General features: G+C 41.1%; 1 protein-coding gene and 1 pseudogene across 4 annotated transcripts in view; both read right to left on the bottom strand.

Moving 5' to 3' along the window:
• Positions 1-2,237: 2,237 nt before the first annotated feature.
• Positions 2,238-13,449, bottom strand: part of Nfu1 (NFU1 iron-sulfur cluster scaffold) — a 37,621-nt gene continuing 26,409 nt past the window's right edge. For all 4 annotated transcript variants that reach the window (XM_008848055.3, XM_008848056.3, XM_017801941.2 and 1 more), the window contains 3 exons: positions 9,859-9,919; positions 5,809-5,983; positions 2,238-2,376 (listed from right to left, as the gene is read on the bottom strand). In XM_008848055.3, the coding sequence (XP_008846277.1) occupies positions 2,335-2,376; positions 5,809-5,983; positions 9,859-9,919 (278 nt within the window). In that variant the 3' untranslated portion in view covers positions 2,238-2,334. The remainder of the gene's footprint in view (positions 2,377-5,808; positions 5,984-9,858; positions 9,920-13,449) is intronic.
• LOC115066779 lies at positions 2,383-5,153 on the bottom strand (annotated as a pseudogene).

Genomic DNA, 13,449 nt, shown 5'->3' with positions numbered 1-13,449 from the left:
AAAAATTATTTTATGTGTATGTGTGTATTGCCTGCATATAGGTAAGTGTACTCGTGTTATGCAATACCCTTTGAGGACAGAAGAGGCTGTTGGATCCTCTGGAACTGGAGTTACGGACAGTTGTTAGCTGCCTTGTGGGTTCTGGGATTTGAACCTGGGTCTTCTTAACCACTGAGCCATCTCTCCAGCCTGAGAAACATCTTTTCATTTACTATTGGGTCTACTTATGGCCACCAGGTTAGAACACAACCCTTTCCCCAACAAAAGCCAGGTGTTACCTGACCCAGAGTCATAACATTTGGCATACACAGCAGCACTCCATTGTCACATGAAATTAGACCCAAGAGCCCTGACAGCACAAGTCACATCAAGAAGTGTTGGGCGTGGTGGTGCACGCCTTTAGCCCCAGCACTCGGGAGGCAGAGGCAGGTGATCATGGAAGGTCATGGAAGAAACAGTACTTGAAAATTAGAGGCAAGAAAAAAACTTTTGGACAGATCTTGCTGATTGCCACAAAATGTAAAGATGTATCCCGTGTGACCTTCTCACTGGAGTCATCCTCAGGCTAGAAGGATTTCAATAATCAAGTAGGTAGGATGACCTACTCTGTGAAGAGCACACTCTCTTTTCTCGGACACTCTATCATTGCCTGGTGGGCTTATCCACAAAATGATTATGGTGGCTAGGGCAGGGATAAATATACATGGGCTCAGAAATGGACTGCTGCTCTCCAGGGCTTCCCTGGCTGCAGACATGCTAAGCGCCCACCGAGCCTTTACTCTGGCACCATTCCTTTCATCATGGAGGTCACAGTGTTTTATTATGGGAGTCAATACTCCACATATGGATTTGCCTTCCCTGTACATAATGCTTCTGCCAAAATTACCACCCACAGATCTACAACCACTATATTCCACAAACAGCACCACTTTGACCAGGGAACTCACTTCATGAGTGAGGGGCTATAATGGGCCAGGGTTCATATTCCCCATCTGAAGCAGCTGGCTTGACAGAATGGTGAAATTGCTTTTTGAAGACTTCATTACAGCGCCAGAAGGGAACACCTTGCAAGGCTAAAGCAACAGTCTTCAAAGGCTATATCCAGTATGAGGTCCTTTCTACCCTAGATGAGGCTCAAAAGTCCAAAAAGAGGCTCCATTTTGGGGCAACTCTATTGCTTCCCGAGACTTTGTGCTCTGCTGGCCTAGATGTCTTAGTTCCAAAGGAAGGAAAACTATGAGGAGATACAGCTGAACCAGGTGACTGCTATCCTGCTGCTTTGGGCTCCCCATGCCTCTGAATTAATAGGCAGAAAAGAGAGAAGAGAGTTATGGTACTAGGTGGAATGAAAAATCCTATCTTGGGGAAACTGAACTATAATTGCACAGTGAAGATTACCTTCCTTCACAGGAGGAAGATGTCTGGGATGTAGAACATCTCTTTCCAGTCCCATCCCCTATGATTAATGTCAATGGGAAATTATAATGCAATCCAAGCAGGATAGTTAATATGGCATATCTTCAAGGAAGAAAATGGACATTGCCTCACCAGATCAAGCCACACTCAGCTGAGTTCCTTGAAGCAAAGGAAATATGTGCTATGTAGTGGGAGAAGGGAGTTATTTATAAATATCACCTACAATCATGTGACCAGCGACAGAAGACCAAATTGTCATGAGTGTTCCTATGTTTGCATGTATATATGTGGACATACATATGTGTATAATCAAATATGTTTTCTCTTATATCTCTTACATGCAACATAAGGTATATCTAGATTAGTATAAAGTTCTGTTAACTTACACTATATCACTTAGGAACATCATCCAAGAAACAGGCATCTTTTTCTAGGGAAAGGTTTTGGCTCACTCTTCGTATTTTGTATTTGCCAGCCTCTACAGCTATGTGTGACTGCACAGGGGTGCACACATCTGTTCTATTCTGCCTTTAGTACTGGGCCCTCATCACAGAAGGGAGGAGGCACTTCATTTCAGATATCTCACAAGGAAAATTAAGTCATTTCAGGAAATTTTAAAAGAATTCTTCCTATTTATTTTTGTATAAAAAAAGCAAGTAAGTAAAGTACAGGAGTGTGTTTTAAATTGCTACACACTATACAAAGAACCAGCAAGGAGCAAAAACTAAAATAACCTTGAATAAAATCCACATATGCAGTGATGACTCAGGATGTTATAAATAACTTGTAAGGCAAGGCAAACTTGTAATATTTAGGTAGTATTCTATGTGGAGAGGAAATATTTTATTAATCATAACTTCCATAGTATCTTAATAAAAGCTTAGTATATGTGAGTCACACTGTTTTACCCAGATTATCTTATGGTGAGTTCACTTTTTCATCTGATTCATCATCCATTACCTAAAGCCAGAAAACAAAGAGAATTTAAGAATTAATAAGAAGGTTGAAACCTGTTATTTTCCTGATTTGGACATTACTTGCATGCCTGAAATAGTCTGTAACAATGCAAGACAGTCCAACAAGGAAAAACCTGTCAACAGCCCAAAGCACAAGTTTCAGTCAAAACCTGGGAACCCAATATAATAAAAGTAAATTAAGTATATGCAAAATAACTAGCAGACTAGGCCCTTTTCCGTGCCTCAAAAGAGGCTTCTGGCAGCAGGGTCTTCGCTGGGTAGAGACTGAAAATGACTGGCTTGCATTCTTTAGTGAGAAGACTGGTGTAAATTTCTTGTCTTTTAAAAACATTTTATTACCATATGCATGTATATGGTGGGGATGTGTGCGCATGCCATGGCCCACCTGTGGAGGTCAGAGGACAACTTTCTGGAATCAGTTCTCTTCTTCCAACTTTTTGTGGGTTTAAAGGATGAAATTCTGGTGCTGAGCCATCTCCACAGCCCAATTTTTTCTTTCTTTATTCCTCTTTTTTTTTTTCTGAGACAGGGTCTCCCAGCTGGCCTAGGATTCACTATATGGACTATGCTGCCCTTGATCTCACAGAGATCTGCCTGCCTCTGCTTCCTAAGTGCTGGAGCATACGCCATCACGCCTGGCCCAATATTTTGTCAGCCAGTTTTGTGTTTTATTGCAAACTGTAGCAACCTTAGGCCTTGACCCCATAGTTGCACAGTGTATACAGCCATTCCTTCCAATGCTGCTTCTTAGTCTTCAGCCTCTTCTCATGTTTGGTGAGCCAGCTGTGCATGGCTCTCGTCTTCTTGGGCCACAGGTCCAGGGGTTTGTACTTCTTGCCCTTGTAGAATTTCCTGAGGTTTTCTTTCTGAGTCTGGTTAATGATGGTGAGGACCCGGGTGACAGACTTTTGGACAACTTGGATCTTGGAGAGTTTGGACTTGGTGCCACCTGTCACTTTAGCGTCATGCAGCTGGGACAGCTCCACCTTCAGATTGTCCAGCTGTTTCAGCAGCTCCTCCTCATTCTTGCCACAAAGTTCCTAAGCCTTAATCTTAGCCATGGTTGTGCCCCCAATTTTTTTTTAAGCATCTTATTTACTGAAATAAATTCTCTGAGGCTAAACCAAACTGTTATTGTAAACATATTAATCAGAAGAAGAATCTTGCCAGGTCTGATGATGCATGCTGTAATTTAGCACTTGGGAGTTAGAGGCAGGTGGATCAAGAGACTGCTTCAGCTATATAGTGAATTCAGGTCATGAGACCTGGCCTCAGAAAACAGACAATAAAGACCAATACCTCTGAAAAGTAATTATATAATCTATAAAGGATTTCTCTCCTCACCACACCTACTACAATGAATTGACAATTCAAGTTTATAATCAGTCCTTTCAGTACTTCTCCATGGGCATGAGATGTTTCCTTTTTGTTAATCTACTTAAGTTTCAACTAATGAAACTTTTTAAAAGGCATCTGAAGGATAATGGCACAAAAACAAATTTAAAAGAAATCTAGTTGAGCAGGGCACAGAGGCCTGGCTACCTGGAGCCTGAGGCAGAAAGATCATTTCAGCCCAGGAGCTCAAAACCAGCCTGGTAGCACAACAAAATTTCATCTCAAAATTAAAAATAGCCAGGCATGGTAGTGCAGGCCTTTAATCCCAGCATGCAGAGGCAGAGGGCAGAGGGCAGAGGCAGGTAGATCTCTGTGAGTTTAAGGACAGCCTGGTCTATATAGTGAGTTCTGGGCCAGGAAGTTCCAGTGAGACTCGATCTCAAAAAACTAAAGCAAAACAAAAATGGACATTTTACTTTAAAATAATATTTTATATCCAACTTCAGTGATATCTAAAGATATTTTGTAAACCAACTCCTACTTTAGGCAGAATAAGATTCCTAAGAACTTACTTAATGTAAACTGTTAGGACATGTGTGAGACCTAGTCCTAGTTGTTGCAGAGAAATATAAAGTTCTAGTCTTTCAGGAAGACTTTGTATAAATACAAGGCTGAGACAGAAAGTTTTGTACCAAGCAGACTTTATGAAAGCAGAGGACTGATAAGGATTTATACTGGATGCCTTTAATACTACTCAGAGATCATTCTTGAAGATACCTTCTAAGGGCAGAGAATCACACAGGGAATTTCTCAAATCTCTGAATTCCAATACTATCTCCCTCCTTAAGAGCCTCTGTAGAGGCCCTGCTTCTCAGCTGGGATGACTGCAGTCAGAGCCACTAAGATAAACTTATGCATAATTGAGACAAAAAATTCTAACAAGCTAGGTCTAAAGGCCTGTAACCTACTAAGTACTAGTTACACTGTACCACACAGCTCAAGTCCTTAGTGACACAAGGCCTGTAACCTACTAAGTACTAGTTACACTGTACCACACAGCTCAAGTCCTTAGTGACACACTCCTGTCATTCTAGGTCTCAGGAGGCTGAGGCAGAAAGATTGAGTTTCAGGCCAGTCTGAACAGCAAGTTCCCAGGACAGCCTAAGCTAAACAGAGAGTTCCAGGCCGGCCTAAACTACACAGAGAGATCCTGTCTCAAAAAACATAAAATAGGGCCAGCAAGACAGCTCAGCAGATAAAGGCACTTGCTACCAAGTTTGACCACCTGAGTTTGATCTTCAAGACCCACATGGCAGGAGGAGAAAATTAATCCTCAGAAATTGTCCTTTGACCTCCACATGTTCACTGAGGCATGTATGCGTACATGTAAACATGCAAACATACACACCCACACACACACACACACACACAAATGTAATAACCCCTCTCCCTTTTTTTTTTTTAAATGAAAGTTAGGTACAGTGGCACACATTTGCAATCCCAGCACTTGGGAGGTAGAGGCAGGAAGTCAGGAGTTCAAGGTCATCCTCAGCTACATGGTCACTACCTTGGACTACATGAGACTATTCTTAAAGAAAATAAAATGAGCTGGAGAGTTGGCTCAATGTTTAAGACTGACAACTCTTGCAGAGGACCTGGGTTCAATTCCCAGCACCCACATGGTGGCTAACAACTGTCCTAACTCCAGTTCCAGGAAATCCGACACCTTCTTCTGACCTCCTCGGGCACTGCATGACATGAGTGCACTTACACATATGCAGGCAATACACTCATACACATAAACATAAAAAATAAAATTTTTTAAAAAGGAAAAAATGGAGAAGGGAGGAATCAAAAGTAGATAAATTATGTGGTTTCTTCTACTATTAAATTCCTCTATAACTGCATGTTACTTGAATCACCTTCAAAACTTTTCTGTAATCAGAACAGAATTATCTAAGGAGTTTTTACAGGTTTCTCAAGCATAAAGATCTTGGCCCCTTGCTGAAACAGTCAGGTCATAAACTTCACTTCCTGTTTGCCTTACTATTAAATCCCAACTGTCATGATACTGGCCTACCTGCTCTACACCTTCTACTTCCGGAATATAGAACTGCAGCATATTCTGAATCCCACTCTTTAGGGTGATGATGGAGCTGGGGCAGCTGGTGCAGGAGCCCTGGAGCTTCAGCCGTACAATGCCATCTTCAAAGCCTCTGTAGATCACATCGCCTCCATCCTCCTGCACAGTCGGCCTGCAGTCACAGGATATTCAAGACACATTTAAATAACAGATGGCGTCACTGAAAAGATTTAAGGCAGTTCATTGCTTAGATGTGTTTTGTGCATGTTGTGTGTGTGGTTCGTGAGGGGAGGGGTGCATGAGGAGGTGCATGTGTATGTGTACATGTGGAGGTCAGAGGTCAATCTCAGGTGATATTCCTCAGGTACCATCTACCTTTTTTTTTTTTTTTTTGGTCATTTTGAAGCAGGGTCTACCTGTAGCCCCAGCTGTCCTGGAACTATGTAGACCAGGCTGGCCTTGAACTCACAGAGATCCGCCTGCCTCTGCCTCTCAAGTGCTGGGACTACAGGTGTGCGCCACCATGCCCGGCTTGCCTTGTTTTTTAGATGAGTTTGCTCAGTGAACCAGGAGCCCATTTATTAAACTAGGCTAACTGGTTAGTGAGCCCGAGATCCACCTGTCTCTGCCTCCCAGTGCTGGGATTACAAATGCCCACCACCCTGCCCAGCTTTTTTTAATGTGGGTTCTGGGGACTGAACACAGGTCAAGCAGGACAAGCACTTTAGAGACTTAGCTATCTCCTCAGCCCAATAAGATTAAAATTTTTTACTTTTACATTTTAATCTATTTATTTTGTGTGCATGTGTGTGTGTATGCACATACATGCCACAGCACATGCATAAAGGTCAGAAGACAATTTGTGGGAGTCGGTTCTCTCCTTCTACCATAGGGTTTCTGGAGATCAAACTCAGATCACCAGGCTTGGCAGCAAGCCCTTACCCACTGAGCCATCTTGTTAGCCCTGAATTCTATTTTAAAACCACTTGTATGTATCTGGCTTCTTATTCTTTCTGTATGCCCATCCATGCTTAGTATTGCAAGAACTTGTCCATTTCACTGCTGCAAAGTTTTCCATGACACTAATATGGCAGAGTTGATTATCCATCTTGCTGTTGATGGTATTTGGCTTTCCATCATAGCTATGGAGATTCCAGTATGCCTTCTGGTGTGTACATGTATTACAACAGGACATATGCTTGAGGGCAAAAACTGCTGGATCAAGAGCCTGAATATATCCCAGCACTTGGGAGGCAAAGGCAGGCAGATCTCTGTGAGTTCCAGGCCAGTGTGGTCTACCTAGGGAATTCCAGGCCAGCTGGGGCTACAGGGAGAGCCTATCTCAAAAAGACCAAAAAAAAAAAGAAGTCTGAGTACAAACCAGGAGTAGTGTCTCACATTTGTAATCCTAGCCCTTAGAGATTGAAATAGAATTACCATGGGTTCAAGGCTAGCTTGAACTACATACTGAGTTCCAGGTCTGCTTAGATTACAGAGTGAACTTGTCTCAAAAATCAAAACAAAAGGTGTGATTATATTTGGAATTGGTAAATAGCAAACACTTTTTTCCAGCATTACTTACCCATACATTCCCTGAGAATAGGTGAGCTCCCCATCTTCACCAGAGTCGGAAAACAAGATTCTCAAGATGGGGAAGTTCAGTGGTAGAGCTCATGCTCAGCATGGCCAAGGCCCTGGGTTCAATCCCCAGCACCAAACAATGAAACCCTATCTTCTCAATGACTCTAACCCTGAAGGTAAATAGGCAATGCTTTATGACCAAGCACACAGGCTGCTGCAGTATGCATCCCTCTACACTCGAAAAAAGCAACTATTTTATTCTTGAGTACAACATTGTCCATATATCAACAATTTGGTCATTTGTTAATCATGTGTTCAAAGCTATCTTCACTGATGACTTTTTGTGCTTGTTGTATTAGAGAAAGGTGTTAGTCTCCCACCATAATTATGAACTATCTATGTCTCCTTTTAGTTTGGTCAGATATTCATTTGTTTTGCATCTGTATTATCAGGAGCATCTAAGTTTTATATGAGCATATGCTCCTATGTGTAATTGCAGTTTTCTCATAATCATTTTTGGAAGGCTATACATTTCTCCAGCTTATTTCCAGTATTTTTGGGTCCTTTTATTTAAGATAGAATCTCATAAAAAGCATGTAATTGGCTTTTTCATATCTTAACAATCTTATTTTTTGTTGGCCAATTGAAATACATTTAAGTGCACCTGCCAAGATCCTCAGGGTCATGTTTCATCTTGCCATTTGTTTCCTAGCTGCACTGTTTTGCATGATCAAGTGTTCTTACTACTTTTTCATCCTTCCACACAACTGCTTGTTATACAACCCATTACCACTTGCTAGCTACCCTCCAAGACACCTACTTGGTTTCTTGGTTCTACGGTGAATTATTACTTCTACCACTTTTCAAATAATGCCAAGACTCAGAACACTTCTGTTTATACCTACTTCTTTTTTTTTTTTTTTTTTTTTGGTCTTTTGAGACAGGGTCTCCCTGTAGCCCCAGCTGTCCTAGAACTCACTATGTGGACCAGGCTGGCCTTGAACTCACAGAGATCTGCCTGCTTCTGCCTCCCAAGTGCTGGGATTAAAGGCGTGCGCCACCACACCCAGCCCTACTTCTACATTTAGGTCCCTTATCTTTTGTTTTGTTTTTGAGAGAGGGTCTTCCTGTAGCCCTCACTGAGCTGGAACACACTATGTAGAGATCCACCTGCTTCTGCATCCAGAGCACTGGGATTAAAGGTGTGTGTCACCTCCCCTGGCTTGGCAATGGGTCACTTATCCTAATTCTAGATAAATTTAAACTCTGCAGGACACTGAAAGACCTTTTCTGTAAACACTATGTCTTGTGCTTTTCCCCTGAATTTCTGTTCCCTATGAGCTTCAACCTGGGTATTTCCTCCTGATCTGTATTCCAACACACTAATCTACCCTTCAGCAGCATCTGACCTCATATGAAAATAATCTAGTGAGTTCTAAAGTTTGGTTAAACTTTCAGTTCTAGAAGTGTTAATTCTTTTCTTGTAGATTCCAGTTCTCTCATGAAGTTCCTTGTCTTTTATTTATTTTCTTGCATATCTAAAACAATTTTATTTATTTTTATTTCATGTGAATAAGTGTTTTGACTGTATGCACATAAGTACACCCATGCAAGCAATGCCCACAGAAGCCAGAAGAGGGTAAGTTGTGGATGGTTGTTAGCCACCATGTGGCTGCTGGGAACCATACCCAGGTTCTCTGCAAGAGCAGCCAGTGGTGCTCTTAACCACTGAGCCATCTCTCTATCCCCCATCCCTTTTCTTTTAAATTTTCTTTCTTTTTGGTCTTTTTGAAACAGGGTCTCCCTGTAGTCCCAGCTGGCCTGGAACTCGCTATGAAGCCAAGCTGGCCTCAGTCTCACAGAGATCCACCTGCCTCTGCCTTCCAAGTGCTGAGATTAAAGGCATGCACCACCATGGCTGCCTTCTTTTAAATTTTCTTGCACATTTTAATGAGCTATCTTAAGCATTAGCTATATCAGGAATCTGAAGATTTCTTTCAGTTTCTCTTTGTTCAGTTTTCAGGTGAGCCTAATAATTTTTGACTGAACGCTGGGTACTATGTGAGAAGCTCAAATGACTCAGCATTTCATCGTATAAGAAAGCGTTCTGCCTCTCTTCTAACAGCCTACTCTACTCTTGAATTAACTGAATATGGGGCTGCAGTTTTGTAAGCTTGGTCTACCTCCACATTGCCCCATTTTAATGGCACAATTCTCCAAGAAGCTCAGCTAAGAGCCTGAATGTTTCCTGAGGCCCACTCTTCTTGCCAGAGAATCAAATCTTTTCCCCTACTCCAGCACTATAAAACCGCCAAAAGTCTGCTCAGTTTTCCAACTTTTTTTCTCTTTTTGTCTGACTTAGCCTCTCCCCCTACATACCTAAAGATAAGTAGTGCCTTATGGGGAGAACACATGAGTGTCATGAACACTGCCTCTGCAGCACTGCAAAGGGGAGGGAGCACATACCGTATTCTAGTATCTAATAATTCCTTAATCATTGCCACAACTTCATCATCTTCTTCAGAACCTGGAAAAAACAAGAAATAAAATAATCAATAGTAGCAATTTTGCATTCACACAAGAATTAAAACAGGATGATTTTCACAAAAAAAGCATAACTGGGCACAGTGGCATTCCAAAGGCAGAGGCAGGAGGATCACCACAAGTTCAAGGCCAGTCTAGTCTACATAATGAGTTCCAGGTCAGCCAGACTTATTTAATCTAGATCTTGCCTCAAAACCCAAAACAAAAGAAAAAACCATAAAAGCACAGGACACGTAACGTGGTATGTGGCATAGCTGAGGTAAGCATTTGGTTCTCTTAAGAAAAATGAAGGAACAGACAGCTCTGTGTTTATAATAAAGGTGAGCAAACGGAGCTGCTCACTATGGCAGCACTGCAGATTCAGGGCTGGTGAATGTGTAAACTTCATCATCCCTAGGGACTGAAAAGTAGCACAGAAAACAGGTCATTTGATTCTGATGTAAATCTGAGACAAAAAGAACATACTACCCATAAATTCTATCTTCAATATCTCAGTTTAGCCATTTTTCAAGGTAACCATACCAAATACAGATACAAGTCTTCTGGAAATTTCTGAAATGCTGTACAAATCTGAGCTTTCATTCTTGGCTTTGCTTTACCATGTGTGTATATGTACATATGTGTGTATATGTGTATGTCTGTATATGTGTATGTGTGCACATGTGTGCACACGTGTCTGAACATACATATTATATGTGTATCTGCGTGTATGCATGTATGTGTATTTGTGTATGTGTGAATGCGTATTTATGTATGTGTGTGTGTGATGCTGGGGATGAAACTTGGGGATTTGCACATGTTAAGCATGTATGTGCTCTACCATTGAGATGCACCCTGTCACTGACTGACTTTCATAAAGCTTTACACTAATTTTTATCAATGCCTTTCTTTATCTGTGGGAAAACCAAAAATGAAGGGAATTTCATGCTATACTACAGTAAATACCAATTCCTAGCAACCCCATGAGTAATTTATATTAAACGATGTAACTTTGAGTCTGTCTTCATAAAAGAAGCAAAACATGAAGTTGAAATCTCTTAGTATTGACCCTCAGCTGCCCTACTTCCTGAACTATAAATGCAGTGTTCTCCACCTACATGTTCACCTATACATGTGTAGATCTTCACAAATGAGGTCAGGTGTTGTGTACTCCAACCCCACTTCACTTCTGAAGTATCTGGAAAGTGTATCCACACTGGAACATGAAGACAGTCTCAAATTGTAAAGCAGGTGCACAGTGTTTTTTGTACAGCTTTGTCTTGGCTAATTTTTTGGCCGTTTCCTTTGTTTTAGCTTCTAACAATGCACAGTACCCTTGCTTACAGAAAAATACATTAGTATGTTTTTTGCAAACATATTCATGTCATTAATTCCTAGTGGTAGATTACTTGGGTCAAATTTGTGGTTTCTTTCTTTCTGAGGTGCTGGGGATTGAACATAGGGCTTTGTGCTGGCTACGTAAGGGTCTTACCTCTGAGCTAAACTCCCAGCCCTGTTTATATATTTTTGGAAGGCATAGATAAATTGCTCTTTAAAAAAAAGTTAATTTTATGTGTGTATCCATCAAGACTACATGTAAGGCTAGGATGTAGCTCAACAGTAGAGTGCTTGCCCTGGATTTGATCTCCAGCACTGCAAAACAAAATACAGCATGTCTTTTTCACTTTGTGGTTTGTGTATATATGCACAGTGCTGATGCCCAAACCTTGTGGCTTGCACATGCTAAGGATGTGCTTCTACCATTAAGCTGCATATAGCCCCTAGCCACAGTTAGAAAGAAGTTATTTATGAATATAGTGAACAAAGGACTAATACGTGTTTCTGTATATGGAAATACATGTGTTGGGGGATATAAGCACATGTGTGCATATGTTAGCAAGACCAGAAGTCAGCCTCAGGTGTTGCTTCTCAAGAGTCATCCACCTTGCTTTTTGAGACATGGTCTCTCACTGGCCTAGAGTTAGCCAACTAGGCTGGGCAGAGAGCCCCAGGGATCTATCCATCTCTACCTCCCAAGTGCTGGGATTACAAGTGCATGCCACAACACCCAGATTTTTTATGTGGGTTCTGGTAATAGAACTCTTGTCCTTGACTAAGATATCTCACCAGCCCATCCAGAATATTTTTAAAAACCTACTTAATACTTAAAAAGACACAACTCAACTTTTTAAAAATTGGCAAAGCTTGGACAACACAGGTGCACTTACCTACATGCAGGCAATACACGCATACACATAAAATAAAAATAATAAAATTTTTTAAAAGTTAAAAAAAATTGGCAAAGAATACAAATAGGAAATTACCAACCAATTACCTAATAGGAAATTAGAAACCACAGAAATCTTATGAAATTATAAAAAAAATACAAAATTCTTACAGCCTATAATTCTTACAGTACTATAATACAGGAAATGAAAATTTCAATTTTTTAAAATTTATTTAATTTTATGTGCATTGAGTGTACTGCCTGCATGTATGTGCACCCGTGTCATGCAATGCCCACAGAGGTCAGAAAAGGGTGTCAAATACCCCTCGAACTAAAGTTACAGACAGTTGTTAGCTGACATGTGGGTGCTGGGATTTGAACCTAGGTCCTCTGCAAGAGCAGTCAGTGCTCTTAACCACTAAGCCATCTCTCCGGTCCCAGTAAATGAAATTAAAACTAGATGCTGCCAGGCCTGGTGGCGCAGACCTGTAATTCTCACTCTTGAAGAGGATAAACCAGGAGGATGGCAAGTTCAAGACTTGCCTTGACTACAGAGTGAATTCAAAGCTATCCTAGTAAGATACTGTCTCAAAATAAAATGTAAAAAGAGGGCTGGAGATGTAGCTCAGTGGCAAAGTACTTGCCTATCACGGGCAATGCGAAGTTCAATTCTCAGTACCACAGAAATAATCAAACAAGCAATCAAACAAAAATTAAGTAAATAAAACAAGATACCATTTTATACCTAACAAAAACTCTCCACACACACACAAGAAGCTGTATGTGTAACATGTCAGCAGAAACAATGGAACATAGTAAGGGAACAAAATACACAGAGACTTGCACCAGGATGTCCACGGTGGCCATGTGTTTAACAGTCAGTACAAACAATGGAATGACAGTGGAATGCAGTGAGGGAACAAAATACACAGAGACCTGCACCAGGATGTACACAGCAACTATGTTTGGAACACGTCAGCACCAGCAATGCACAGATAGGGAACAAACTAACTGTACTTTATTCATATAATAGACTACCAGCACTTTAAATGAGTAAGTTAGACCTGTGTTTTTTAAAATGGATGTATTTCAAAGAGATTATACTCAGTGAACAAGCAAGTTGCAGTTTAACACAAGTTACTTGGAGTTTAAGAGATCTATACTAATTGGGTCAGAGGGATTCAAAGGACACTTTTTGCTCCTTGCCCTCCTGGGTCGATCAGTTCCCAGGGACTATGAGCATCGTGCAAAATGTCCTGTAATGGTGGTCGGTTATCTGGCCTCTTGATCAAGGAAGCCAAGGAGAC

Source organism: Nannospalax galili, unplaced genomic scaffold (genome assembly GCF_000622305.1).
Source record: "Nannospalax galili isolate Female #2095 unplaced genomic scaffold, S.galili_v1.0 scaffold204, whole genome shotgun sequence".
NCBI classification, from domain to species: domain Eukaryota; kingdom Metazoa; phylum Chordata; class Mammalia; order Rodentia; family Spalacidae; genus Nannospalax; species Nannospalax galili.
The sequence above is the reverse complement of the archived record's forward strand: the minus strand, read 5'-3'. Positions and strand labels throughout refer to the sequence as shown.